At 50.0% G+C, this 27,808-nt stretch overlaps 5 protein-coding genes across 5 annotated transcripts; 3 read left to right on the top strand and 2 right to left on the bottom strand.

The window, feature by feature from the left end:
* Positions 1–1,848: 1,848 nt before the first annotated feature.
* On the bottom strand, positions 1,849–2,399 carry EV420DRAFT_1576711 (uncharacterized protein). Its single transcript, XM_060474509.1, has 2 exons — positions 2,315–2,399; positions 1,849–2,257 (listed from the first exon to the last, which is right to left on the bottom strand). Exons 1-2 carry the CDS (start codon positions 2,342–2,344, stop codon positions 1,874–1,876), a joined length of 414 nt encoding a protein of 137 aa, XP_060324712.1. The 5' UTR covers positions 2,345–2,399; the 3' UTR covers positions 1,849–1,873.
* Positions 2,400–6,528: 4,129 nt separating this feature from the next.
* Positions 6,529–7,813, bottom strand: EV420DRAFT_1029925 (uncharacterized protein). The gene has a single exon (XM_060465393.1). It carries the CDS (start codon positions 7,524–7,526, stop codon positions 6,660–6,662), a length of 867 nt encoding a protein of 288 aa, XP_060324711.1. The 5' UTR covers positions 7,527–7,813; the 3' UTR covers positions 6,529–6,659.
* Positions 7,528–8,258, top strand: EV420DRAFT_1631469 (uncharacterized protein). Its single transcript, XM_060476153.1, has 3 exons — positions 7,528–7,675; positions 7,742–7,836; positions 7,887–8,258. The coding sequence occupies exons 2-3, from the start codon at positions 7,742–7,744 to the stop codon at positions 8,095–8,097; spliced, it is 306 nt and encodes a 101-aa protein (XP_060324710.1). The 5' UTR covers positions 7,528–7,675; the 3' UTR covers positions 8,098–8,258.
* A 1,228-nt stretch (positions 8,259–9,486) lies between these two features.
* Positions 9,487–10,730, top strand: EV420DRAFT_1649327 (Glucuronoyl esterase catalytic domain from Hypocrea Jecorina; the record flags this gene model as incomplete). The annotated part of the gene is made up of 2 exons (XM_060478295.1): positions 9,487–9,547; positions 9,616–10,730. The coding sequence occupies 2 exons, from the start codon at positions 9,487–9,489 to the stop codon at positions 10,728–10,730; spliced, it is 1,176 nt and encodes a 391-aa protein (XP_060324709.1).
* Positions 10,731–12,869: 2,139 nt separating this feature from the next.
* EV420DRAFT_1724249 (uncharacterized protein) lies at positions 12,870–13,962 on the top strand (the record flags this gene model as incomplete). The annotated part of the gene is made up of 3 exons (XM_060479807.1): positions 12,870–12,932; positions 12,983–13,383; positions 13,449–13,962. The coding sequence occupies 3 exons, from the start codon at positions 12,870–12,872 to the stop codon at positions 13,609–13,611; spliced, it is 627 nt and encodes a 208-aa protein (XP_060324708.1). The 3' UTR covers positions 13,612–13,962.
* Positions 13,963–27,808: the final 13,846 nt, after the last annotated feature.

The following is a 27,808-nucleotide window of genomic DNA, read 5'->3' as shown; positions in this document are numbered from 1 at the left end:
GGGAGTCGGAGGGACTTGACGTACGTGTTATAGAGGAGCAGCCACGGACGCTGGGATAGAGGGACGGGGTCGGCGAAGGCTCGCGACGCGACCGACGGTTCCCAGTTGGAGACTCCGGCGAGACGCTCGGAAGAGGTAACTGTTCTAAGTTCCTCAGCGTCGTAATCTGGGAACTCGCCCCAAAGCTCCCCATCCGTCGGCTCGTGCGGGGGGATGGAGGAAGGGAGTATTGGGGCCTCGGGCTCTCCTCTGGTCGCGACTCTGGCCACAGGAGCCTCTTCCCCGTCGTCGGCGTAGACCCAACTGGTGTCGGGGTACCAGGCGACCGGGGGTCCTCTATCGGTTGGCCAGGCCCTTGGAACAGACTGTGGGTGAGCTGGACCGGTGGTAGCCGCGGAGGCTCCGAGGCTAAGCTCTCCGGGATCGTCGTAGAAGTCGTCTCGGCGACCCCTGTTGCGCGCCATTCTTGCGCGATCTCTTGCATTGTCGGCCGCGATCCTCCTATCGCGGACCTCTTTCCATGTGCCCGTGCGTCCCCACCCTGAGTGGGTGGAGCTTCCGGGATCGGTGTCATCTTCCTCCTCACTCGAGTAGAGGTTGTTGAGGATGTCGTCGAGTCTGGTCCTTTCCCACTCGGTGAGCTCGTCCCCTTCGAACTCGGTGTCAGGGCTTTCTTCGCCCTCGACCAGATTCCTGGTGCCTTGTCCTCTGCTTCCGTCGTCGCCAGACTTGTCTTGGACTGGAGACTGGTCGAAGAGACCTGGTAAGGGCGAGTCTCCTCGCTCGAGGAGTACCCCCCTGGTATCGGTGATGTCGATGGAGTCGGCTGGTGCGCTGGAAGCGCTTCTGTAGGAGTCGGTGCTCGACTCTGAGGATCACGAGCTGGGTCGCGACGATGTGTAGAGGGACTCTCCAGGTCTCTCGGAGGTGTTGGACTCGACATCTTCGATCGTCTGTTGGGATGCCGATGGAATGTGGATTACCGGTGGTGGATACGCCGGAGTGCTGGGGATATAATGGAACGGGAGTTGTGCGCGGACCTGCCTCTGTTGTCGAAAACAACGGTGTATCCGGTACAAAGTAATGGACAATAAAAAGAGTAAAAAAGTCGCGAAGACGGCGAGAATGGATTCGGACCAGGGCATTCGTCCGGGGATCTATCCGTGGCGTAAGTCGACGATGGACCATGCAAGCTGGTAAACAGCGAGGATGGTGAGCACAATGAGAAGTGCGATGATCAGGCTGAGGTCGGTCTCGTAGTTGGAACCGTTCATCAGCTGGACCTCACAGGAGTCTTCAGATGGAGAGCTCGTTACTATCAACAATGCGATTGTTAATAGAGAGGCGAGCTGGAGGGCGAGGATAAAGGGTTTAATGGCTTTAATGATGGCGTAGGAATCTGACCCAGAGTAGCAGGAGGAATCCTGCGAACACCGGGGATGGGATGTATACGCAAGCGAGGAACACTCGAAGGATGGTTACGACGACCAATCCTAGAGGGTCGTTTAGGAGAAATTGCAGCACGGAGAGTGCCACAACAAGGATGAGAATAACAGGGAAAATGTTGGGCAACGGTTCGTCGTTGGGCAACTGAAGACGAGCTTCGGCTAAATGTTAGCCACTAACTCTATCGACTTAGATCGTGCTAGGATCGCTACTCGCACTTCGGTAGACGATACTCTAGTAAGTCAAAGGCGATGAAAGTCGATGGGACAGATAGTCACGAAGGCCGGAGTTCGATGTTAGGTAGAATTAACCTTAGCCGAAGCTGGGGTTCAGGCCAGCTGAGGCTCTACTTAAATACACGTGAGTAATCTAAAAATACTACTGCGCAGTCAGTCCGTGATGATCGCGCGTCGCGTAATCTGGCTGACTAAAGAAAAGAAAAGAAAAGAAAAGAAAGGAAAGAAAAAGAAAAGAATAACCGTAACACCATAGTGGCCAAGTCATTCAAGTCATACCAAAATGGGTGGAGATGGGCATATGCAGTGCCAAAATCATAGTTTTTGGCAATGTAGTCCTCAAAGATGGAGCATACACATGCAGTGAATGGGGTGTATGATGTACCAAGGGTGGTGTTGAGCCTCTCTAAGAGTCCCTGAATGCCAAGGTCAGCACAGAGCATGTCAGCAAGAGTGTCTGGAATGATGGGCTTCTTTCCAGTGTAGGACTGTTGCTTCAATACTGGAATGGTTGCCATTTGGCCTGTCCCAGAGAGGGGAGAGAGTGTGACACTAGGGAGCCTGAGACTCTTATGCTTGAAGTGTGCTTTACATTATTTGATGCTCTTCCTTTCACATTTTGACATGCTTACCGATTTATTGGCATTAGGGCTTCGCACCATACCGTATACGGTATACGGCCGTATAGCCACGGTACAGTGACGGGCGACGGCTGGTCCGTATACCATACCGTCAAGGCTCTCAGAACTAGGCTGACGGTACGGTACGGGTATATAGACGGCCGTGCCGGTCGTCAATACGGCCGTAAGGTAGTGGGAAAATGTATTACTCGCCATATTTGACAGGTGCACCGGCCACCCGTGGGCAATGTATTTCGAAACATGAGCGGGTAGTAAAGGGATGAACAGGAGTAGGGCAAAGGCAGCAGAAGTAGGGAAGAGCAAGTATTTATGCCTGCCATAAGAAATAGAGCTTCATGTGAGCGAGCGAAATAAGAGCTAGCTGTAGCGTTGAAGAGATCGCAGTGCTAGCGCATCGTGGTACGATGTTGAGCACATGGTAAACACACGTATAGCGTGCTCTGATGAGGGTTATTTTTAGACAACCCACACGGCCGTCGAGTGCCGTATAACGGCCGTCTTTATACGGTTGTTAACGGGCGACGGGATATCCGTATACCGTCCGTGTCTGGGCAAAGTCTTTTGCCAGACGGAACGGATACGGTACCCGTATGACGGCACCCGTACAACCGTACTATACGGTGACGGTGCGAAGCCCTAATTGGCATTTCCCTCGGAGTTGATTGTAATATCATCATAATAACAGTTAGCCCATTGCCCAAAATCCATTTTGAGTATTCCTAGTCATAGCTAGAATAAGGACATGTCATATTGGAAGCAACACAAACGCACATACCTGCGTGATGTCAGAAACGTAGATAGGGTGTGGTGCCAAGTCGTGGTTGCATCAAGGCTGTACCTAAAGGCTTAGATGCCCTGTCCTAGTGGCAGAAGCCGATTCTGCCGGACCGGCACAGTGCCATGATGGCCATCAACACACAGTATCGCATCCGACGGCAAGATAGACGCCTAGGAATTCAATTCTGGCCCGCCTGACGAGGTAGTAGCATTATTGCTGAGACTTTGAGACGGGCACATGAGTACTTGCAGAAATAGTAGCGCACATCTTTCCCTCAGCGTTAACGATCTTGAAGGAAACAGTTATCCAGCCACAAGTGGTACTAAAAGAACGCTGATATAGTTTAGGCACACGTCACAATGCCACTCGAATGTCCGATGTCGACTCGGCCTGTGACACAGCATACTACCGTAAGAATTGAATTGACACTGTCGTCGTCACTCCGGTAACTCTGAGTCTCCTCGCATGTCCCGAAGTTTCATTCAACAGACGATTGTCGCATGTAAATTGCACTCATCATTTCAACAAACCAAAGGCATGAATGTTCTAAAGAAGCGCTCATCTTCTTCGATGCTGATCGATCACTGAAAAACATTATATAAACTGCTCGATTTCAGCTTGAAGGGAGATCTAACCTTCGGGGCAATAGGGGGATACCAGCGCGAGTGATGATACGTTGGGTTCTCCGGCGAGAAATCCCCACGGCGGTGTGTCTTCTTGGTATGAACAGCGAAAGAACACCGAGCCTAGTTGTACTTACTTCCATCGTCATACGGTAAAAGCATTGTTCCTTATAGGGATCTGCCACGCCGAACAATGATGCGAGATAGATGGGAGCGCCCTGTAAATCCATCCTCGGGACTGAACACATCGGACTCAGAGATCAGATTCTCCAACAAGGACTTGTTAAACTCTGACACTAACGGCTCCATGACAAGGAACGATGGTCTTTAGCCCAGGACGAACGAGTAATGCCACCCCTGCTCTCGCTCAATAAAAATATTCCCGCATCGATGGTACGCTGGTCAGACGGAGGCAATTTGGCTTCATCTGGTGACGGAAGACCAGGAACGAGCCATCTTTAGCCTCAGGAAGGACGAGCGGTGCCATCGCCATTTTCGGCCAATAGAATTTCTCTCGCGTCGACGCCAGAAGAGAAGGTCTAACCTGACCTATGTCATTTTCGCCGAGTGCGTTCCCCGTAATGGTCCTCCTCGTTGCCTTCATCGATAGCTCAGCACAGTGGGCGGCGGATGATGTAATGGACAGATATTCCTAAGCGAAATGGGCAAGAGCGCGTACGAGAGGCGACGGGACATGTATTCACGGACAGGTCTTTGTGAGTGGAAGTATCCTCTCCTTCGAATCTTCTCACCACCCAGCGCCTTCCCGCCTCAAACATGGTAAGCCGACTCGATCCAAAAATCACCTCAAAACCTTGGTGCTGACTCGACGTATTTGTGAGTCGCGAGGCCCAGCAGGCTTTGGACGGGAGACTGCGGCACGAACAGGAAAAGGTCAAAGGACCCTCCCGTTCGAGCACCGGCGTATATGGAGAGATTATACTGGTAGAGTTACGTCCTTTTTCCTTTTCGCTTCGTAACTTTCCAGTCTCTACACTAGTAGTTTCCCTGCTTTGTGATTCCATATGACTCACACTCTTGAAGTCGAACGGCGCGCATGGGAGTACGGGAGAGGGTGTGCGCGATGGAGGGACTGACGGCGGAGTGTGTGGGAGCGAGGAGATGTCTGTGAGAACGGAGAGTGCAGGAGGTATAGCAGAAGACTTGGGCGCAGTGGTAAAGGCGCGTCGAGGGGGGAGACGCTCGACTTTGAGCTCGTCGTTGGCACGTTGAAGGAGGCTGTTAACTGGGCAGACACATATTGTGATGTCGTGGTCGCTCCAATCGGGCTCCACTGTCAGCCAATCGCGTGGTCTTTATCCTTCTCCGCCTCCTAGTCTATACGCGCTATTGCCATTTCGCTAGTGTATTGCAGCAGTGCGATGGGGATCCCTATCAGAAGCTTTAATCGGCAGACAGAAGTCCCAGTTCTGTAGGGATGGTGCGAGACATCACGATATTGTGTGTTGGGGTGTCGATCCTAGGGCTCCCAGTGTCGAACATCGATGGAGGAGGTATAACAAGCAGGCAGAGAAACACGCGATCTTAATTGAATAAATGCCGCAGAAATAAAATTACGGAGAGAAGATACAGCGGGCGAGTAGACAGACGAAGTGAAAACTCTGAAGGAGGGGGTAAGAAGGGAAGCGGGTCCGGGTGACGGCAACTTCCGCTTTTGCTCGTACCACCACAGCTCTCTCAGAAATTGTCAACGTTCCAATGTTGCTTCCCATCCCAATCCGTTAATGGACCTACGTCTTCCCTTTACCGCGTTTCTGGATTTCGGAAGAGAGTAGGGACAGTCGGAGGGAAGGAGCCGAACTCATTCCGCCCTTCCTGCTACTATTACACGGCAACGCGCCCCTCAATTCCTCTTGGTGCTCCGTCAAGCGATGTGTCTATTGTGGTTATTTTCGGCAGCGGGAACTGATGACATTGCTCGCATAGGGATGTGTTGGGCCTCGACGTACGTCCATGGTCCTTTTTTGTGGAGCTCGATACGACAGGTTATCTAACCTAAGCGCTCAGTGACAAAGACGCGTGAACGATGAGCTGACAGCAATTGGGGGAAGGATATCCATGAAGTTGTGGCGGCCGGTTGTGTTTGATGGGGCTCACGGTTGGCAAGACGTCCATTTACGGGGCTGACAGAGGTACTCGGATAATGAAGGACCGTGCCTGCAGGAGGTATGCATGCGGAGATCGACGTGCGCAGGGGATGACCACAATGTACGGAAGGACGCGTATGCAGAAGGTGTTGAGCCGACAGCTAGGAGGTATATTGTCGACTCTCTGCATCGGTGTCTTCTGCTGACCATGCTCAAGGTAGGGTTAGGCCTGAACAGCTTTGCCTTTCAATTCACATTTCGGTTTAGGATCAATCACTCCTGGACCTAAAAGACGCGGAAACCACCCTGGCTGTGGTGTACGACGTCGAGTCATGTCTCGGGAGGGGGGTTTACTTATGGTATGTCCTTTTCTCCTGCGCTGACGTCCCTTCATTCCAGTCTGTCGTCCTCCTGCTATACGGTTAGGTTCACTCGTAACACGTGGGCGTATCGGCCAACTTGAGCGGGAGAGCTGCTCGGCCACGGTGCGAACGGGAAGCAGCCCTTCCCTCCTGCTCGTACCGGGGAGATTGTGCTTTGACTGTTGGTGGTCTTACGTGCTTTCCCCTTGGAACTTGGCGAGAATTTCTTTAGAGAGCTCTTTATTCTTTCGGTTCATAACTCCTAGATGATTATTTTCTGTACGCTAGTAGTTTCAATGACGATCCCTGCTTTGCGGTTCCGTATGACCCTTTTGAAGTTGGGGAGGCAGAGCGTGCATGCGTTAGGGAGCTTGTGGTAGGGAGTGGGCGTGGCGGAGGGACTGAAGACGTAGCTGCGTCGGAGGGAGGAGACATCACGAGAACGGAGTGGAGACGTCGCCAATTTCATAGGCGGTGCAGGAGGTACGGAAGGTCGCTCGTAGCGGTAAGGGCGGGCTGAAGAGGAGAGCATGGTGGTGAGGATTGTTCGTCGATCGTGACGCTTGCTGGCTCCCACGTTTCTTCGACTCTTACCATCATTACCCTCAGTTGCCACGCGACCTTTTTCCAGAACTCACATGCAAGAGCGCGACGAGAAGGAACCGTGACACATGAGCAGAATTGGACGGTCCTTGGGTTTAGCGACTTGCGGGAGGCGTTGTTCGTAGCAGCCAAGGACAGAGATGCGTTCACTCGAATTGAGGACATTCTGACGTGCGATGGACGAATGGCTTTGTTGCAGAGGAGAGAAACCGATTCTGAGGCAAGAAAGGTATGTTTTATTTTAGCTCCCCACTGATTATACATTTCTGATAGGGATCCCCATCGCCCTACTAGCGGACGGCAACACGCAATTGCAATGTACGAACGAAATGGCGCGACTTTAAGACCTTTCTGTTTGATACAGACGCAGGCAAGGCAAAGGTCTAAAATGGAGGCGGGTGGATGACAGTGGGTAGGGCTGCGGACACGATTGCAACATATGCGCCTATATAACAGCCCCAAGCGACCGTTACTCCAAGCTCGGCAACCGTTTCGAGCTGGCCGTAGCCTAATCCCATTGGTACGATGACTTGCGACCCGACGCCCTTTCCGCATACAACTGGAAGCTTCCATCTGCATCCACCACCTCCATGCAAGCTCATTGAGACTCTGCCCCCCATCCAGCCAGGTGAGCCATTTCGATGTTGTGGTCGCTCGACGGCCATTCTTCAGAGTGGGCTGGGATTGAGGAGGTGCTTGCGTGCTGTATGGTTCGAGGTATGCTGTCATCAACGTGTTTCGCTAATCACACTGCGGGCAGGATTGTCGAGAGCATATGGTGCGTTAGGTCCTCCGTCCTTTTTTGATCTCATGTCGATTCTTCGGTACTGCTTTGCGTCCTTTTGCAGCCTTTTTTTTTCTTTAGGTAGTGCTACAAAGTACGTCGCAGATCCCTTGTGCTGACGTGTTGGGCTAATCTTCATCTATGAACTTGGATCTTCAAGATGTGCAAGGCCCGATTCAGCGTCGTCCACCATCCCCCGTTGCAGCTGAGTAAGATAGCCATGGTGTACGACGTCGAGTCGAGGTTTGCATTATGGTATATCCTTTTCTCCCCTGGTTTCTCTCGTGCTGACGTCTCTACTCCAGCATATTGTCTCCTAGGGTTGCGGTTACCCACAGCAGGTACCTAGGTTTTGCACGAGTCTTTGAGGCTGTCGGTCCCGCAACGGGTTGGATCGGAGGCTACGCTTACGGACGAGAAAAGGCTCCCTCCCGTTCGAGCACCGGGCAGATTACGATCGGGCCGCAATTCTTTTCCCCTGGAAACGCGAGAAATCTCTTCAGAGCCTTTATGTAAATTAAAACCAGCATTTCATTCTTTTGCTTTCATGTTTTCTAGCCTTTTTACTTTTTCTAAATAATACAATCTTCTTGCTTTGGGACCTCACTTGACGGAGGGAGGAGACGCCGCCAATTTATTAATAATTTACTTAGTAGCGCGAAAATGGAGACAGTCGGATGGAAGCATCAGCGGCTCAGGGTTGTTTGTTGACCTCCCACGTTTCCTTGACTCTTACCATCATCACCTCGCATCGGCGGTGCGACTTTCTCCATCGCTCGAGCTAGCGTGAGACAAGGTCCTCAATGAGGAGCACTACAAAGAAGCTACGGCAGACTCGAGCAGGATATGCTCAACTGTAACTGGACAGGAGGCGAGTATGGCTCATTGGATTGAGGATCTAGAAAAGGCGCTCCGCCGTGGCTGTGGAGAGGACGGGTGATACTGCAAGGAAGGAGGATCCAGAGTTGGTGTTCATCCCGATGTCCCATATGGTCTCGACCAAGTACCAGCCGACGCCAAAGTCGACTTCAGCCAAGGTGCGTCTTCTTCTTCACATGCCTACATCGTTGACGAAAGAGCATCAGGTTCCTTCTTCGGTGGTCGTCCATCCGTCGTCGAGTCCTACGCTGCCCTTTACTATGCCTACCACCATCATTACCGGTGGTTGGCCAAATTCACCGATCCTCCCTACCCTTAACCTTCTCTGAACGTCCGCACCTTCCTTCCCCTCTTCAGGATCGCCAGCGCGCCGCAGATCGATGGTGGGAGGAGGAACTAGAGAAGGACAAGGATCGTTGGTGGAGACACGCTGAGAAATGTCGAGATACACGCTTCCAACGTCCTGAAGGAGTACTTCAGCGTAAACTGGAGTTAACCATCAATTGCGCGTTAACCTCGGGACTCAATAGAGGCGAAGACAGCTCAAGAGACCTCATCTGATATGTTGCGGCACGTCGTGGCCCGCCCGCCCCAACTCGCGTGATCATTCTCGTGGATCGTGCCGATTGTTTTTCCCATCTATTTTTGCGCGTTTGTATGGATGTTTCCCGTAGGACCTGATTAACGATCTTCGAAATCTTCCTATTCTGTCATCCCGTCTTTCTAGAGGCCGTTTGATGACGACTCGAGACCCCATGGAACTTAATTTTGTCGCATCGACTTTGGTCTTGGGCATCCTTCTCGAATTTAAAGCTTCTTTTCCTTCCTCGAGCCCGTCTTTCCAGTTGTTTTCATGAAGACGTCGAACGCAAAGTTTTCGGACAAATGGAAGCGTCTGGAAATTTCCTTATTTTTGGAGTGATTGACGGAGACGCACGGGAAGCTTTAGCAGGTATAAAAAGCATCGTGTAGTCATGGTCAAAAGCAGCGACGCTTCCCTTGTTCATTCTTGGGCTGCATCACTCGATGACTATCAAAACCTCTTTTGCCGCGTCTCTTCTCTTCGCCGCGTCTGCGTTCGCGCAATGTAAGTTTTCACTTATTTATCTCCTTATAATTCTGTAGACCCATTCATTTTCTTGTTTTACTGTACAGGCGGTAACCTCCCGTCAAATATCTCTCTCACACCCGATAGCATGCTCCCCGATCCCTTCACCTTCCTCAACGGAACCGCCGTAACCACCGCCGACGAATTCACCTGTCGTCAAGCCGAGATCAGCGCTCTTTTCCGACGTTTCGAACTCGGTGAACTCCCACCTCGCCCCGAATCCGTCGTCGGCACCCTCTCCGGAAATAATACTCTCATCATTGACGTTTCCCACGGCGGACAATCGATCTCTTTCAACATCGGGATTCAGACGCCTTCTGGCTCCGGTCCTTTCCCCGCTCTCATCGTTTTTGGAGGGTTCCTTAGCCTTCCTCAACCTTCGGGTGTGGCGATTCTTTCGTTCAACAACGACGATATCGCGGCACAGAATGATGGATCGTCGCGTGGACAAGGCAAGTTCTTTACGCTTTATGGATCAAATCATTCGGCTGGGGCTTTGATGGCTTGGGCCTGGGGTGTTGCGAGGATTATGGATGCGTTGGAACAGGTCAATACGAACATCAACCTTGAGAGGGTTGGTGTTACGGGTTGTTCGAGGAACGGGAAGGGTGCTCTTGTTGCCGGGGCTTTCGAACCGAGGATCGCGTTAACGATCCCTCAGGAATCGGGGAGTGGTGGTGCGGGATGTTGGAGGATTTCCGATTCGATGTTGGCTAATGGGATCGACACGCAAACGGCTAGCGAGATCGTTCAGGAGAACGTTTGGTTCTCTACTGCATTCAACACTTTTGCTCAATCTGGCGTCGACCCTTTGCCTTTTGATCATCATATGCTTTCGGGACTCATCGCTCCTCGTGCCCTTCTCGTCATTGATAACACCGGGATTGATTGGTTGGGTCCCGAGTCGGTTTGGGGTTGTCAGAAGACGGCGAACTTGGTTTGGCAGGGACTTGGTGTGGGCGATTTCATGGGTGTTTCGCAGGTGGGGAACCATTCGCATTGTGCGTTCCCCAGTCAGGAGCAGCCGGATTTGGACGCGTTCGTGAATAGGTTCTTGAAGGATCAGAATGCGGATACGAATATCATCAAGACGGATGGGGCGAATGGCCTTGGGTTTGCGGATTCGCAGTGGATTGATTGGGAGGTTCCTGACCTCTCTTGATCGTATGTTGTGGTGTGATGTTGTATTACCGTCCTTCTTTGAAAATCCGATTTGGTGTGCTTCTCTGTCCTTTGGTGGGCATCCTGCGAGTTCGTGATGCCAGCATATTTTCTCATCCGCTTCAAGCTCAAGTTCTACAACGGCCTGGGTGGCTCAACTTGGATTGGTCGATCGTGAGCTCTTGACTAGATGGTAGTGAGGATGAGGCCTGTTTCGTAGTGCAGTTACCTGTATCCTTGCATCCGGCGTACCGTGCCGAGATGAGATGGTGGTACAACTTCAAGGTCAGGGGTTGTTTGTTGATCTCCCACGTTTCCCTCGACTCTTACCATCATCACCTGGCGCGACTTTCTCCATCGCTCAAGCTAGCGTTCACTGCAAAGAAGCTATGACACCCGAGGCCTGACTCAAGTATTCTACGCTCAACTGTCTCAGCGACGTAACTGGATACCTTATCAAGGCCTTTGGATTTACCGATTTTCAGGAGGTGCTGTTCGTGGTCGACAACGCTGAGCGTGGCGCTCCGTCGTACAACGAATGAAAGGGGCTATCTGCAGGCTTGATGCTTAGAGGAGAGAATCCGACTCTGGCAAGCAGCAGGGAAGAAAAGGCATGTTTCATCTTGGCGCAATTTTAGCCACTCACTTCACCCGTGGCCTAGCTAAGGTCCCGATACGATGATAAGAACTAATGTGCGGCTGCAGTATACAAACGACACGACTTCAAGGCCTGGCAAATTCCGAAAAGGACGACGAGTTTCGAATGACGATGGGGCCGTGGACGATGGTAAGCATGATGTCAATCCGTGCGGGTATCTTCATTCATATTCAGGCAGCTTTGTATCCATACGAAGATCATAATTTGTATGGGAAAAACAAGGGGAATCAACCTGAATTCACTTCGCTTCCATCATTAACGTAGCTAGTCCTTCGTAGACGTGGAAGAGGATCTCGGTCCCCGCGCCTCTCGCTCTGTCACCTCTGTTATGCTAGCCGGGTATCGAGCCCGACTTTGATGTCTAAAGTGCCTTTCCAAGGTCGAGGTACGGATCGACCATTCAACTCATTTGTGCGATGCTAAAGCTGCGTCTTTAGCCTTATGTATGATATCAAGCAATGTGGTCCTCGCTCAACACACGTCTTCTCATTAACGCCATGTACGTCGACTGGATCGGAATTCCCATATGCGAAGCTGACAGTAACTTAGCTCCATCGACACTGAAGATCACCTCGGAACTACCGCAGAAATTCCCGGGTCACCGTCTCAGTCATGAACACCACTGTCCTCACTCTATACCGTCTGCTCCGTCAACAGAGAGGGAGAACGCCGTGTCTTCAGCGTGGACGATATGCAAAAGATTCGAAAGAGAGGATGATCAAGGAAACTTTTGCCGTCTATGTGAAGCACAATAACGGGCTCGACTTCCAGTTTGGCGCTGTCGTCTGCAACGAGGATGAGCGGCGCTAACTTTATGAGGGGGATTGCGGGTGTTGTTGTGACGTTCATCTTTTCTATACCTCTCGGTTCACTAACGATTCCTCGCATAACATTACGAAGGCGTCGGGCCTCGTCTCAAGCAGAATGCTACGCACGCAGGAAGAAGGCGATATCGGGGCATGGGCGCAGGGTGGGATATTGGGACATTGGGATCCCGGATACACGGGGAAGCGAAGGAGATCGATGGGAAGGAGGGGGAAGATCGATGCATGGGGATAGAAGGTATACCAGAAGGAAGTGATATCACTACGCAATTGTACTGTAGCAAACACCATATCCTTGCAGTAGTTTTTGCATCAAATATTAAGGATTCTACAAAGGGCAAAGGGGCAGGTATGACACACTGTTTCGCAGTTCTCTTCTTTGCGCGCCCGTCTCAATATGTATACATGTTCTCAGAAATAATGCATCGTCTTCAAGCGGGCCGGAATTGAATTCCTGGGCGTCTATCTTGCCGTAGGGTGGCCTGATGACACAGGCCGGTACATCATGTGAGTCATTTCGTGGCTTTGGGTACAGCCTCAGTGCAGCCGCAGCTTGATCCCGTACACCATTGACCTCTTGAACTCGCACTAGTATGCGTTCTTGTTTTACTTTCGATATCTCGCGTTCTTATTCTGGCTATGACTAGGAGCACTCAAAATGGATTTGGAAGAATGGCTTCACCATTATATAGAGGACCTTTATGGGCCGATGAGCATCAATGTAAGCATGTAAAACATGAAAAGAAGGGCAGTAAATAATGCAGTGTATAGCGGGGAATGCCCGTCAAGTATGAGGGTCTCCCCAATGTCTCCCTCTCCCCTGCCACCGAGGCAGGCCAAGAGCTGCCCAATCCAGTGCTGAAGCAACAGTCTTACTCTGGCAGGATGCCTGTCATACCATCCGCTCTTGCTGACACTCTCTGCACCGACCTCACCATTTCAGGACTCTTAGAGAGGTTCAATGCTATCCTTGGCACATCATACACTCTGCACACTCCATGGGTAGACTCTGTTCTTGGAGACTGCATCTCAAAAAACTATGACTTTGGCATTGCATATGCCCATCTCCGCCCATTTTGGTATGACTTAGACAAAGGCTCACCCTGGGATACCAAGAGAATGGATTATTTACATCAGCGCCAAGTGCGGCATCCAAAAGATGCTTGCAAGATGTACTTGTCGGAGACAGAATCCTCTACTCACGTGTACCTCCTCGGCGTATCTGGGATCTATTTAGTAATCGGGTAGTGCCATCATCAGTTGGCTGGCAACCACTGTGGGGAATATCACATGCATGGATGGATGAAGAAGATCGTGAGGATGTGTTAACACCTATTAATGGATATGAATGGCCTGTGCCAATCCCTAAAGATACCAGCCTGGAACATGTCCAGGGTTGAGATGTTGAATCTGGGAGCAGAGTATGTGTGGCTGGATGTGCTCTGCTTGAGACAGAAAGGGGGGCACAGAGAAGATCTGCGAGTAGAGGAGTGGAAAGTGGATGTGCCCACCATTGGATATGTTTATCAACAGGCTGAGAAAGTGGTGTGCTATTTAAGTGGGCTGGGTCAGCCTTTGAGTTCTGAGGCTGATAATTTTGAGAGTGACCAGTGCTGGTTCAAGCAGTGCCTGGACACTGCAGGAGATCAACAAGAATATGATCATTGGTGGGAGCACTGGTGATGAAGAACTACAAGTGAGATTTGAGAAACAACTGTCATTGCTGCAGACACAACAACATAGTGTGTATGAAGGGCTGTCACAGATGCAGAAGCAGGGTGTCCACAAATCCTATGGATAAAGTTGCAGGGATGGCATACCTTTTATACTCAACATCCATACCAGCATACTATGAAAATCAGTCTGAGGAGGATGCATAGATAGTACTGGTGAATGAAACAGGGTGCTTTTCTCAAGGACATTTACTTTTCCTGTATCCTGAACCTGGGGATGGAAACAGATTTTGGCAGCCATCATGGAAGCAGATCATGACTAGAAAGCTTCCAACAGACTATCCATTCATTTATTTTGAAGACCCGCATGCTAAGTCAGGTATTGACTCCTTCTATGAGTCATATGTTATTGAATCAGCCTTTGTGCAAGGATTGTCCATGAGAGACTTGCAAGAGCAGAAGCGATGGGGAGAGCTTGTTGTCAAAGACTCTACTAGGATAAATGTGTATTTAAGATTGTTGCTCATCATCAGTACCCAATACCAGATGGCTTGTACACATTGCTAGGTACTGTATCCTTTAATAATGGGATACTATGCTGGGTAGTTGGATGGAGACTGCCAGATCAGAGGATAAAGAAGTTGTCAGTATTTCAAATGCCAGTGTGTGAGGAAGACTCCATGGAGTCATTGGTATCACGGGGCATTGCTACAGAGGTTTATAAAACCTTTCTTGCTTAATATGAATAAATGTCAAATCAATGTTCGCAATACATTTTGAATATGATTTCAGGATTATAACTATCTCTGTTTATTTAATGTTAGCCACCAACTCTACACACTAGATCAAGCAAGGATCACCACTCGCACTTCGGTGGATCGATACACTCGCAGGCCTAAGTATGTATAGGGATGAGCAGATGGAGAACTTAGATAGACGCGAAAATGCGGAGTTCGAGTTGGGTAGATTAAACCTTAGCCGAAGCTGGGGTTTAGCCCAGCTGAGGCCTTCCTTAAATACACAATGACTAGACTAAAAATAGTACTGTGGGAACAGGTCCAAAGATCGTGGGTTTGAGCATAAGCAAAAGAAAAGAAAAAGAAAAAGAAAAAGAATAAACCGTAACATTACCCCTCTCTTAAGACTCATTTGTCCCGAATGAGTTATCAGATCCTTCTTCTACGGATTCGTATGACCAGATGTCCGAAGTTCAGTCATCGTCATTCCAGTTTTCGGTTACTCTTTAGAGTAGGTTTACATCGGATTTGTCATTGGTCGGAATGTCAAACAGGATTGGAGGGTCTTTATATGGTCTCTGCTCTCGTCGGGAGGCTTCAATTTCGATTTTTTGCCTCTTCAGGTATGAGTCCCGTACGCGTGGATTGTCGAGTCTTGGATCCATTTGCCGCCGGGGGCGAGGTTGACTTGGTTCATACCCTTCGTCGGGATTTTCTCTTCTGTATCGTGCATTCCTTTCTTGGAGGGCTTTGTCCATGGATTGGGCGATTTCGACCACCAACCGTTGAAAAGATGAAGTCATCGACACCAGTCCTACTCGTTTTCCCACACCTGATCTGGCCACGCTTCCGATGGGGGCTAAGGTGTTATGAGAGTGCTGCACCTCGTATTCATTGACCAGTTCCTCTGCATTAGCCATGTCGGAGCGATGTACCCAGGTATTTTCTTCATTGGGGTACCCTTTCCATTTGACCAAATATTCTGTGATAGTCTTGCAATTTCGTCCTCGCCCGACTACCTTGTCCCTCTCATCAACTATCTCTTCGATTTCATATTCTTCTTCATCATCAATAAGTTCTGGGGGAGGTCTTTCCGGCCTTGGTTGATTTTCAAATGCGAGCGGCAGATATGGTGTAAGGAGGGATTTGTTAAATTGGTTGTGAATTTTCCACTTGGCTGGCAGCTTTAGCTCATAAGAGGACGCACCCTTCTTGGTGATTACTTCGAAGGGCCCCACCCATCTATCGTCAAGCTTTCATGCTGGTCGAGGAAGGTGAAGGTTGGTGGTGTCTAGCCAAACCTTATCTCCTGGTTGGTATTCGACAGCAACTATTTTTCCCTTGTTGTACTGGTGCTTCATTGTTTCTGCTGCTTTCTCTAAGGATTTCTTTGCCTTTTCTTGAACCTCCTGCATCCCCTGCACCAACTTTGATGCAGCGGGCACGACTCCGGAATGTTGAGTAGTGGTAATCACCTGCCCATCCCTTCCAAAAACTACTTTGTAGGGAGAAAAGCCAGTCGCCGAATGTTTTCGGTTATTATGGGTGAAAGCGGCAAGCGGTAACCAGTCGCTCCAATCATCTTGCCGATAATTTACGAACATCTTGAGGTATTTCTCTATTTCTTGGTTCACCCTCTCCGTCTGTCCATCGGTTTGCGGGTGGTAGGCAGTGGATGGGTTACCCGTAATTTGAAGAAGAGCGTAGAACTCTTTCATGAATTTGGACACAAAAATGGCCCCTCTATCTGAAATGACCTTCTCCGGCATTACTTCATAGGGTACATAGACATGGTCTCGTAGAAGCTTGGCGAAGCCCAATGAAGTGAGCTCTTCAGTGCATGCGATGGGGATTATCGTTTTAGGAGAATCTGTCCACTATGACGAGGATGAAATCATACCCCTTGGAATTTGGGAGCTTGGTGATCATGTCGACCGAGATATGCGTCCACTGGCCTGGTAGGTACTTCATTAGGATGGAGAGGGGCCCTCTTTGGTTTCCGGTCTGCCTTGGTTCAGTTGGCAGACCTCACACCCCTTGACATAGGCTTCTACGTCTCGACTGCATCCTGAGGCCACCAATAGTCCCTAAGAATCATTTCTTTTGTTTTCTCGATACCTGGATGCCCCACGGTAATGTGGTCATGTTTTAAGGCGATAAGCTCCCCTCGCAGCTGTCAGGTCCATAGGGATATAGATCTGCACCCTTCGTACCAAAGCATTCCTTGATTCCCGGGTGATTCCCTCTCTCATGATTAAGAGAATCAGAGATTCCCCAGGTCCCACTTCCTTGGGTCAGTGAGTGGCTAACTTGATTTTCTCATGAATCTGTTCCATGGTGGGCATGACAAGCTGCTCGGAAATGTTCTGCTTTGAGTACCACCACATCACATGTTATCCTCCTTTCCTTGGTCATGATCAGCTCTCCTGGATAGTAAGTCCGCCTTTTGATTTTGGGCCCCAGGTTTGTGGTGCAAGGTGAATTGATATTCTGCCAACTCAGGTAACCCACCTCGCTTGTCGACGATTAAGCTTCTGGGGCTTGCAGGAAATACTGCAGGTTGGAGTGGTCCGTCCTATATCTCAAAGTCTTCCTGGGCTCCCATGAGGTAATGCCTCCACTCGTCCAGGGCTATCATGATGGCTAGCAGCTCTTTGTCATAAATTTCATAGTTTGCACTCCATAGCGGATAGCAATTTTGAGAGGAAGGCTACTGGCCTCCACTTGTCATCCCAGTTGCTGGGACAGGGATGGCTCCTATGGCCCCCTCACTTGAATCAGGCTTCAACTCAGAACTTTCCTTTATCGAGAGGGATAGCCAGAACCATGTCCTCCCAGGAATAACTCCTTGAGCTTTTCGAATGCCTCTTGTTGTGCTTTTCCCCACCCCCACTCCGTCTTTCCTCATCAGGGAGGTAAGGGGTTTCACAGTGCTTACTGTAGTCTCAGGATGAAGTGCCGGTAAAAATTGCAAAACCCCAGGAAAGATTGTAATTCTTGCTTCTTTCAGGGGTACTGGGCCACTCTAGGAGTCCTGGCAATTTTAACGGGGTCCATATGAATTTTTCCCTCGCTGACTATTACTCCCAAGTACTCCAGTTTCCTCCACCTCGAATTCGCACTTTTCCGCCTTCAAGAACAGCTTGTTTTCACTGTAGGATATGTAAGACCTTGTGAACGATACGTCGGTGTTCTGCCTTGGTTTTGGAGGCGATGAGGATGTCGTCCAGATATACCATTGATGTGCTCGGTAACAGGCAGCGCGCAAATGAAACAAGCGTCTAGATCGTCAATCTAGATACTAAATCACACACACACACACACACAATCACCAATGTATATAAGTTCGAGGGTGAGTACGATAGAAGCACTCGCAATGTACTTAGATTTAGATAATCTAGTGGGGTTTTGTCTGAAAACAACTTCAATTCTTCTTTCGATGTGTTTTACACAAAGTACACTAGTCCGCGATAGCGGGGTTTTATGAACTTGTTTTGTAAGGTATAGTCGAGCAAGTTATGCTTGTTTCGACGTCGTCTAGAAGAGCTTCTAGCGGACACTTCAAATAATCAAACAACCAAAGACTCCGAGGTCTACAAAGAGTGCAAAATCACTCTACAAAGAATGCTCAGGTTCTGACTTCAAGTACAAGACTTGCAAAGAGTACACAGACTCTGGAGTTCCTTGAACTCGACGATTGTTCGAACTTAAAGCGTTCTAGGGCTTATTTTACTTCAACTAGATGAGGTCTTTTTGACTTAAAGTCGACTCAGCACGTCTAGATCGCTAATCTCGGAGAGAGAGAACACGAGGCCTTTGTCCGCTGTTGCGACTGCAGCCTATTTACACATGTAATTTTGCAATCTAGAGTGTTTTACACGCATACTGAGAAATAGTGAGCGAGCGGACTAAAACTACGCGTCGACACTAATGCTACGCGGTGCAATGATATGGAATATAACTTATGGCATAAGAAGCAATGGGATTCTAAACAGGACTTAGTCACAGCACTGTACCTGACGGGCATGCGTGATGAGAAGGCCAAACCCTATACCCAATGCCTTAGGCTCTAACTTACAGGCACACTCGTGGGAGCTAGATAAAACCTTGAAGATTGCACTGGCACTGAGAACACTTAGCGCGCTCGCTAACTGTGACACGCCATACCTGAAAATCCGGGGAAATCCTTAAGCGAGCTGACAGATATCACCAGCACAAGCTTGGGCAATGGGCTTCGGCCGAAGTCCGCGAGCCCGCATTCCATTGTTCTGAGTCCCATTGTTCGAAGACTCACTTGTTGCCGTGTCTACGAGAAGCCTCTGTGAATCCAAGAAAGAAGTCCTGAATGACATACGCCAGAACTGATAGTTCCGTGCGCCTAGACCTGTCAGTCACTAGAGAACGAGCCCGCAGGTGTCGGGGGAGCACCTCTTGGCACGCGTTTAGCAAGCTCACTATAGAAATGAGACTAAAACTGGGAAGTCCGACTCGGATGCTCAGTAAGGCGGCGGTGGCAACGTGCTACGCATGTAGGAGTCTGGGTACTGCGCGACGTTTGTAATTCTAATTCCCCTGTAGTATAAGTAGACTGGTTACAGTAGGTAGAGGCTAGGTTTCAAGCCCCCGAGTTCCCGTGCACACGTTGAAGGCGGTACTGTAACAAAGGATCAGTTTGTGACTTCGAGCTGTGCGTAGAATTAGCGAGCTCACTCAGAGAAATATGAGATACCCTTTTGATAAGACTTTTGAGAACTTAGTCAGAGTGAATACGAATCAGTGACGCTGTTTCTGTTCTGTTAAGTGTGTTAAGTCTGTTCGGAGAATGTGTTGAAGTGGAAATCTGAGATCTGTTCTGTTCTGTTCTGTTCTGTTTCAGTCTGTTCCGTGTCAGTTCTGTTCGAAGTTCCATTTCTGAATCTGTTTTCCGAGCACTTCTGAAGTGTTCTTGAGTCGAGATAACCTGCTGGAGTTAGTTGGAGAACCCCTACATACAGTTGTGTAGTGAGCGGGCTAAGTCAGTGCTTGCCTGTGGTGTTCTTTTAGCGAGCTCACTAAAGTTTCGGCGTGTATTGCCTCTGTTTCTGTTGGGATCAGTGTCCCTTGTGTATTATAACTCAAATCTGCCTTGAAGGTTGCGTCGCGCCAGTGAACGACCTTCCTGTAAAAAGTTCCTAGACTTAGGAAGTCATTAGAGAAAGCTTAGCTTTGCTAAGAGCGCTGAGAATAAGAGAAACTCTTCGAGATATTGAAGTATAGTTGGATCGCATTAGAAATAATCGCTCCCCCTAGAACTTACGAGGGTGATTGTAGTTTGTGTAGTTGTGTGAGTGTGTGTGTGGGTTTTTGAGGTTCGCCTTTTAGCCTGCTCACTATTCCACAGGTGCCCACAGCCAGCCTCTTCACCGCGGAGCAGTTCAATTAACTAGCAAGGCGCAAACGCGGGGACGGCTCTACTTCCTACTTAACTCTTCTAGATTACTGTAGTCGCCCTTATGGGTTGACTTTGGTAACTTAATTCACTTCAGTCGAGGATATGCAATAAAACCAGTGATTGATTAGGTAGCTATACAGGCTACTAGCACAAACGCAGGGGGAATGCTTTCCTGCCGTTATGCGTCTAGTCGCTGCTAATTTATACGATTCGTGTTCTAGGTATAGGAGCCCGTATCTACAGTAATTATGGTACGAGCTTTGGAATTAATACAAACGGTGAGTCACTACCCTACAAGTATCGCGCCATTCCGTAGTTTCTATTCAGTCCGACGCGACTGCGCCGGGTTATTCTGTCGCCGAGGAGTGCCCTACTAGTCCGTGGGTGCTCCTTCTTCCATCTGCAAGGCCTGCCACGCGCCGTATGTATTGAATACTGCGGTATGCGCAGGATCTCGAGGATGTAACCACCGATCATGATCGACTGCAGGTCCGAGATTGTATTCTGTTGATCACTGCGCGATCAAGGTCAGTCATCTCGGTACCCAACGCGGCTATTCATTCTTCCAAGGTTATTCCTTTCCTAGCCTGAGTTGATCTCGAAAGCTGATCTGTTTCTCGACTTAGCAATTTTTCCTGACAGGTTCTTTCTACTCGTCGAGGCAACGAGACATCTAGTTCGTTCCATTCTTCAACTTCTTGGTTTTTATACTCCATACAGACGAGTCCCCGAGATTTGACTGTAATAGTCTTGTTTAGGTAGGGCTTAGCTTGGCGTGTTGACGGCTGGTAGAATTGACTCTTCGAGATGTCGTTTCTAAGTCCGTTCTGTACTGCTGTGCTTTCATTCTTTATGTAGTATTTAGCTACCAGCGCGAAGCCTCCACTGTAGCCCTCTGTACCGCTTGTAGATTGCATAAACTGATGTAAAATCGCAAAATCTACGGGTAGCCTGATACCAGGCGTATCATCGTAACCTCTCCTGCGACTATCAGGTCTTTGAATATGTCATTCATCATCCATTGAAAGGTGGCTGGGGAGTTGGTGAACCCAAAGAACATAACCAGGGGTTCGTACAGTCCCCGGTTGGTTTGGAAAGCTGCCTTCCACTCGTCCCCCTGCTTGATTCGGACATTGTTATACCCCCATCGGACATCTAGCTTGGTGAAGTATTTTGCTTCTTTTAACTTGTCCATGAGTTCCCCAATTAACGGCAGGGGATAGCGGTTCTTTATGGTCATTTCGTTAAGCTTGCGGTAGTCTTGAACTGGTCTTAGCTTTCCATCTTTCTTTTTAACAAAGAAGAAGGGGGATGCCATGGGCGATTTGGAGGGTTGAATTCTTCCACTGGAAAGGTTCTCGTCCAGAAACTTGTCCAGCTCCTCCTGTTCCGTCGGGTTAAGAGGATAGATTTTGCAGTCTAGACTGGCGTTCACGTTAGGGATCAGTTCGATGGCATGATCCCAAGGTTTGCACGGGGGTAACTCGTCAAAGTTTTCTTTGTCAAATATGTCCCAGAACTCTCTGTATTCTTCTGGTACGATCTCCTCAAACGTCTTTTCCTTCTTCTGGGCATTCGCTTGGGTGGCTAGTTCATTTGCTTTGGTGCCCATGGCTCAGACGTGAAATGCTTCTTCAAAATCTACCACCAAAATAGTATCTCCCTCTTCATATTCTTCTCCCCACCGCACAGATGGATCTTCGTCCGGAAGGGAGAAAGGGATCTTTCAACATGAACACCAAGCGAGCATGACCAACTCGTTTTTCCAGTCAATCAGGGGATTATGATGCTGAAGCCAATCATGCCCGAGGAATATAGGAGTGGTTCCGAGGTCGACCATGGCGAGTTCAATACGTTCCGTGTGGTCGCCGATGCATAGTCGTACTTCAGCATATTCCATTATATCCCCACCCTTGTTCCGAGTTCCATCCGTGTTGTACACGGGAGTAGGTCAGGCTGCGGGTTTGACCCTGATTTCATGCTTTTGGGCCCAGGCTCGGTCGATGGCACTTCCTGTGCAGCCACTGTCTATCAATGCTTTCACAGCATGGGTGTCACGAGTATCCAATGTTTTGAGTTGCAGTTCTACCGATATGCTTCTCCCTTTTCTTCCTCTAATATACATCGGTGGCCTCTTGAGCTCTTCTAGCCATTCCCATTTATCCCGAGCCTCCGACGCTACTTCCGGTTGTTCTTGCAGGGCGTGACACAGTTCAGAGGTCACCTCTCCCTTACGAGCGGGATGAATCCATCCGTTAAGGACGGCACGGGCGGCAGCATCATTGGTTGCTAGACGTAAGGCTCAACGGGTCCAGTGAGGCCCAAAGGGTTCATAGTACGTATCAGGAATAGGGGTGAGATTTCGGAGTTGTTCGGCGTGTGTGGAATGCGACCTTCAGGGTTTCCCGACCGGGATATCGGATCGTAGGTGAGCTTCTTCATCTTCCACTTCTTCCACCGTGACTGGTCAATAGGTTGATCCTTGAGGCGGCATTTGGTCACCAGGCCGAAAAGGGCCCTTAGGCAGCAGTTGGTCGCTGTTCATTGAGGTGGTGGAGGAGGGCTCTCTGCCCTGTGTTCGGCCCTGGCCAAGGGCACTTGTGCTCAGCGTTGTAACCTCCACGGTCATTCCTTTCTCACCCTCTAATAACCCTGTGGTACTCCTGATGACCCTTTGCGGACACACACATATTGGCTCCCTGAGGGGGTCCCCACCTTTTGCTGCCGCATTCTGCGTTCATGTGGCTACTGAGTGGGGGTGGTTCCCTTGGTTCCCAGCCTCAGCTGCTTTTCTGATGCTGGCGGTAACCACAATTGGGGTAGGGGCTACCGTCTGGGTCGTCAATCATTCTTCCTGATGGGGGCGACTGGGCCCAGTCTGATCCTGACATGAGGGCCTCTCCGTTGCATCTGGAACTTTCCCCATGCTGCCAGGCGGGGGTTCTCGAGGAGAGATGGCCCCTAGGGGTTCATTGCTGGACGTGGTCTGCGTAGAGTGGTGGTAATCCCCTCCTACGCCATTGGCGTTCTGCAATTCTTCTTCCTTAGTTTCTTCTACAGTTAACGTGGTGAAAAAGTTGGTATATTGTTCGTATGGTGTACTTACATATACAGAATAAGCCTGACTAGCAGGAGAGCATGCACCAGATGAAACTAAGTCCTTTGCCGATGCCGTCGAATCGCTTATTTCGACGCCGGCTCGTCTTTTGACCCCTTATCATCCTTGACCTCCTCAACCTTCGTGTCCTTCCCTAATTCCTCTTTTTCGGCCTCAGCAAGTAGCTGTCGTAGTCGCTGCATGGGGATCTTCTTGTGTGGGGGGAGTTTGACAGGGATCCATTTCGATTTGTCGGTGGGACATTTATGATCCCAGCTCCACCCGGTATTTCCACACTTGAAGCACCGCTTCTCGCTCCACAACTTGTCGATCTCCATCAGCTGCCCGACTCCTCCATAGGCTACCCCCGTGGTGTCCTTCTTATCACTAGAACCTTCCATGGCCCCTGTCTTTGATGATGATTGATTTTGGTTGCCTCGACCTGAACCACTGCTTTGGCTCAGGGAGGGCTTATTTCCCTGCTGCTGTGCCATCCCATACCGATAATTGGCATCAATTCTTTCGATGCACCACTTCCACTCGGCATAGGTGGTGGGACATGCATTGTCCCCATGCATGATTGTGTTTCGAACCGTGGGTTGTACTGCGGCTTCGACGGCTTCAAACATCTGCTTCTCGTCTCCAAATTCTTCGCACTTGTGGGCCAGCTCTTCGAACTTCGCGAAGAACTCTATAGCCGTTTTAAAGTCTGCTTGGTGCAGCTTTCTCCACTCCTGCTTCCAGATGGCTATCTCTGTGACTTCTCGGAACCGTGTCGTGAGATTCTCAGTGAATTCGAACCAGGACAGTAATCGCCAGTGCCCTTGGCTGTCGCGGTATCGGTAGTACTGGTCGTTCCACCATTTCTGGGCATTTCCCCGTAGGTAGGACTGGGCAAACGTAATCCGATATGGATTTTGCCCCGCCATATTGAGGGTGTAGTACATGGGGAACACCTGAAAATAGAGCTCGCAATGATGAAGGAAGCGCGTGATGTCCGAGGATATCCCAGTAAAGTATTCGGGTTGCGTGATCAACTTTGGTTTCACGTCATTCCAGGGGTTGTTCGGGGCCCCTGGAGCCAATTGCCACGGTGGTATAGGGTCCGGTGGTGATGGGGGTACAGGCAGAATTGGGGCATTTGGAGGTCGTGGTAACGACCTCAAGTGCGGATTGTGCCCCGGGGATGGATATCCCCCTGGTTTAGGTGGTAACTGGGGCGGTGGCCCTGCCGGCAGTTTTGGTGGTACTGGGGGAACTGTAGACCCCTTTCCCTTGTCTGTGGTGGATGGTCCCGCCCCTTCGTCTTCCATGAATCCTTGGTCGATGCCTCCGCCTCCAGCTGCGAATCTCATAGTGTCCAGCAGGTGGGGCATCAGTGCAGGTTGTCGATATGCTGCACATCCGGGATGTGGATCCTCTGGGTTACACAGGTTCCAGACTATTGCGGCCCTATGCCAGGCGTTCACCTCGAGGATGTTCCTCATCAGATAGACGTCTCCTGCATGTCGGGCGTCGATATAGTCTTCTCCTGCTTTGGTGAGAAGCCACTGGGGGTCCTGCACCATGTCTTCCGCCATTATTTCATACAGCGCCTCCCAACCCAAGAATACCAGTATGGCTGGTACGGTTTGCACTGACCTAGTGAGTACCACCTTCACCTGCCTCATCACTTCTCTGGCGATCGTGGAATTGGGCGGCCTCCTCAGCATTCCACTGCTGACTTGCTCATGTTGACCACTCTGGCTCTCCGCGTTCTCATTGTCGCCTTTCTCTGAGGTTACACCTCCTCCTCCACTCGGCGAGGTCGGAACAGTCTTCATCGAATGTCTCGTCGAGGAAGCAATGTCTTGCCTCCTCGCGGTATATGTCATCGGCTGTTCTTCGAAGAACTTCCTGGAAGCGAAGCTCTGCTGCTCTGATTCTTCGACAGGCCTCGTCATCCATGGCATCTGGTTCAAGGGGGAGGTCCTCAAGGTCTCAAATTGCGCTTCGCCCTGCATTTCGGGTGCGTGCGCTATTCGTTCTTGCTCTGTCCATTCTGTCCGCTCCCTCTGGGGTGAGCCGGGCAGCTCAAGGGTTGAAGTTGGACTCGACAAGCGCATTGTACTCATCGGTCCACGGTCGCTGATTGAAGGGGATGGGGGCTGTGAATGCCCTTGGTGCGACTGATGGGGTGAAAGCGGGGATTCTGGAGAGTTCGTCGACGGAGGTACTTCCACCAACGGTATCGGGGTGAGTATCCGGGTTGTACGACTCAATGGTGTCCCAGATACGCTGCTCTGTTTCGGCGGGGAGGGCAATGGTCTGCGGGACAGGGGTGTCCTTGGGCCTGGTGGTTTGGGCCAATACTCCGGCCACAGGAGTTTCTTCTCGGGCGAAGACCCAACCGGTGTGGGGGTACCACGCCACAGGGATCCCCTGCCACTCTCTTCTGCCACCTGGTGCAATTCTTCCATCATAGGGGTCTGTGGCAGCTGGACTGGTGGTAGTTGCGGTGGAGGCCCCAAGGCCAAGTTCTCCGCTATCCTCTGTAAGGTCGTCTCCTGTGGAAGTACTCTCTGGTGTCAGCCTCTGCGGCGAGGTACTCGCTTCTGGAATAGGGATCATTCCCTTCCTCCTGACGTGACACCAGTCGAGGAGGTCTTGGATGCAGGATCCTTTCGAAATCGCTGAGCTGGTCGCCTTCTTCGCCCTCGTCCACAGCCCTTCCTTCTTCTCCTCCAACGGGAGGGAGGTCGATGATTCCTGGAATTGGAATGTTGCTGTCTCTGAGATCGATTCCTCATACATCTGTGATGTCGACTGAGGAAGCTCTGGGTGTGGGGGAAGACTCCCCGGAATCTGAGGCTGATCCTCTGGGCAGTGATGGGTTGTCCATTGTGTAAGGTTGGGATGTGTGGGTAAGGGTTTACTGGATAGGGAATTGGAAGATGTAGAATGTAATGAAAGGGTAATCAGTGCCCTTCGACAGTTGGATGCAACACCTATATAATTGCCTTAGAGCAATCACCAGGAGCGCTCCTGCTAGTAATCCAAAAGCTACTGCAACGGTAGGGAGCAGTTCAGCGAGTGGGATACGAACAGTCGAATGGCTAGGATCGTGAGTGTGATGAGAACTGGTGATGATGATGTTAATGTCGGTTTCGTAGTCAGGTGTCAGACGTCAAGATTAGACGTTCAAGATTGAACGTTCATGAAAGGTGTGAGGTCAGATGGAATGCACTCGTCAGGATTAACAGTATTACTACTGCTAGTGCAACGAGTTGGATTATGAGAGTGAAGAATTTCAGCTTTGCCATTGGTTCACCCTGAAGTACACTGACAGTCACGAAACTGTCCTCATGAATGTACAGTGGTAACCTCTCTGGTCAAGCGGATAAGGTGTTTTGCTGATTGAAAAAGCGTTGGATAGCGTTCGTTCTCAGACGTGGCACTAGGCAACGTGTGACAAGCTTCGGCTAAATGTTAGCCACCAACTCTACACACTAGATCAAGCAAGGATCGCCACTCGCACTTCGGTGGATCGATACACTCGCAGGCCTAAGTATGTATGGGATGAGCGGATGGAGAACTTAGATAGACACGAAACGCTGGAGTTTGAGTTGGGTAGATTAAACCTTAGCCTGAAGCTGGGGTTTAGCCCAGCTGAGGCCTTCCTTAAATATACAATGACTAGACTAAAAATAGTACTGTGGGAACAGGTCCGAAGATCGCGGGTTTGAGCATAAGCGAAAAGCATAAGCAAAAGAAAAGAAAAAGAAAAAGAATAAACCATAACATTTAAGTATATGCATCATTTGTTGAAATACATGATTTAGTGTTCCTAATGCTAACCATGTAGCAACCAGCATTCTCTCAGTGCTAGGTGCACAGCCCTACGGTTCCCAGCAACGCATTAGGTTTAGGGAAAGAATAAAAAGGATACAGGAGGGAAGGTCTTGAAAGAAGATGATCGGCAGTGCTCTCCGTCCAACACCGTGCTCATTCTTTCCTCAAATGCCTTTTTCCCAGCTATTATGAACTGGACACATCACTGCGGCTCTCGATTCCTCCAGAACTGGCGCTGGTGCTTCATCAAGCGACGAGGTCTGCGTGTGGTAGGGTGCGAGAGAACTAGGAGAAAGCATCTTTTGAGGTACGTGTCTACTGTGGTTATTTTTGGCGGCAGGGACTGATTCCATTGCACACAGGAGGCTGTCGGCTATCCATGAAGACGTCATGGAGGGAAGTGTTGGGCAGAGGTACGTCCTTTTCCGTAGAGCATGGCTGACACCAATAAGACAGGTTGTTATGCATGATCTATGGCATCTAACCTTTTCTTCTGTCTTTGCGTCGCATTCCAGCCAAGATGCGTTAAACTACGCCGTGACTGCGCATGCGACAGGAATCAAAACGATGAGCTGACGGTGAGCATGCATAAATTGGAGGAAATATACTTATGAAGTAGTGGTACGTGCTTGCAGCCGGTTGTTCTCATCAGCAGTACTGACGATGCTCGCCTTTTAGCTGGATTTCGGGCGTTAACTGATTCTTAACGAGACGTTCGTTTGCCGGGCTAATGGATAACGAAATGGATGTACACACATGCGGGGAATGCGCAAAGAGAGAAGGGACATGCGTACACGAGAGTACGTGGCATGCCTGCAATGCGCGCGG

This window comes from Desarmillaria tabescens (genome assembly GCF_030435595.1).
Source record: "Desarmillaria tabescens strain CCBAS 213 chromosome Unknown EV420scaffold_59, whole genome shotgun sequence".
In the NCBI taxonomy this organism is placed as follows: domain Eukaryota; kingdom Fungi; phylum Basidiomycota; class Agaricomycetes; order Agaricales; family Physalacriaceae; genus Desarmillaria; species Desarmillaria tabescens.
Note: the sequence above shows the minus strand (reverse complement) of the source record. Positions and strands in the feature narration are given on the sequence as shown.

Excerpts from the sequence above, each read along its gene's own strand:
- EV420DRAFT_1576711 (XM_060474509.1), bottom strand. The coding sequence starts at position 2,344 with ATGGTGCGAAGCCCTAATGCCAATAAATCG. Across the intron at positions 2,258-2,314 it reads GCCCTAATGCCAATAAATCG|CATAAGAGTCTCAGGCTCCC; the intron begins GTAAGCATGTCA and ends GCACACTTCAAG.
- EV420DRAFT_1029925 (XM_060465393.1), bottom strand. The coding sequence starts at position 7,526 with ATGACAGCATACCTCGAACCATACAGCACGCAAGCACCTCCTCAATCC.
- EV420DRAFT_1631469 (XM_060476153.1), top strand. The coding sequence starts at position 7,742 with ATGTGCAAGGCCCGATTCAGCGTCGTCCACCATCCCCCGTTGCAGCTG. Across the intron at positions 7,837-7,886 it reads GAGTCGAGGTTTGCATTATG|CATATTGTCTCCTAGGGTTG; the intron begins GTATATCCTTTT and ends TCTCTACTCCAG.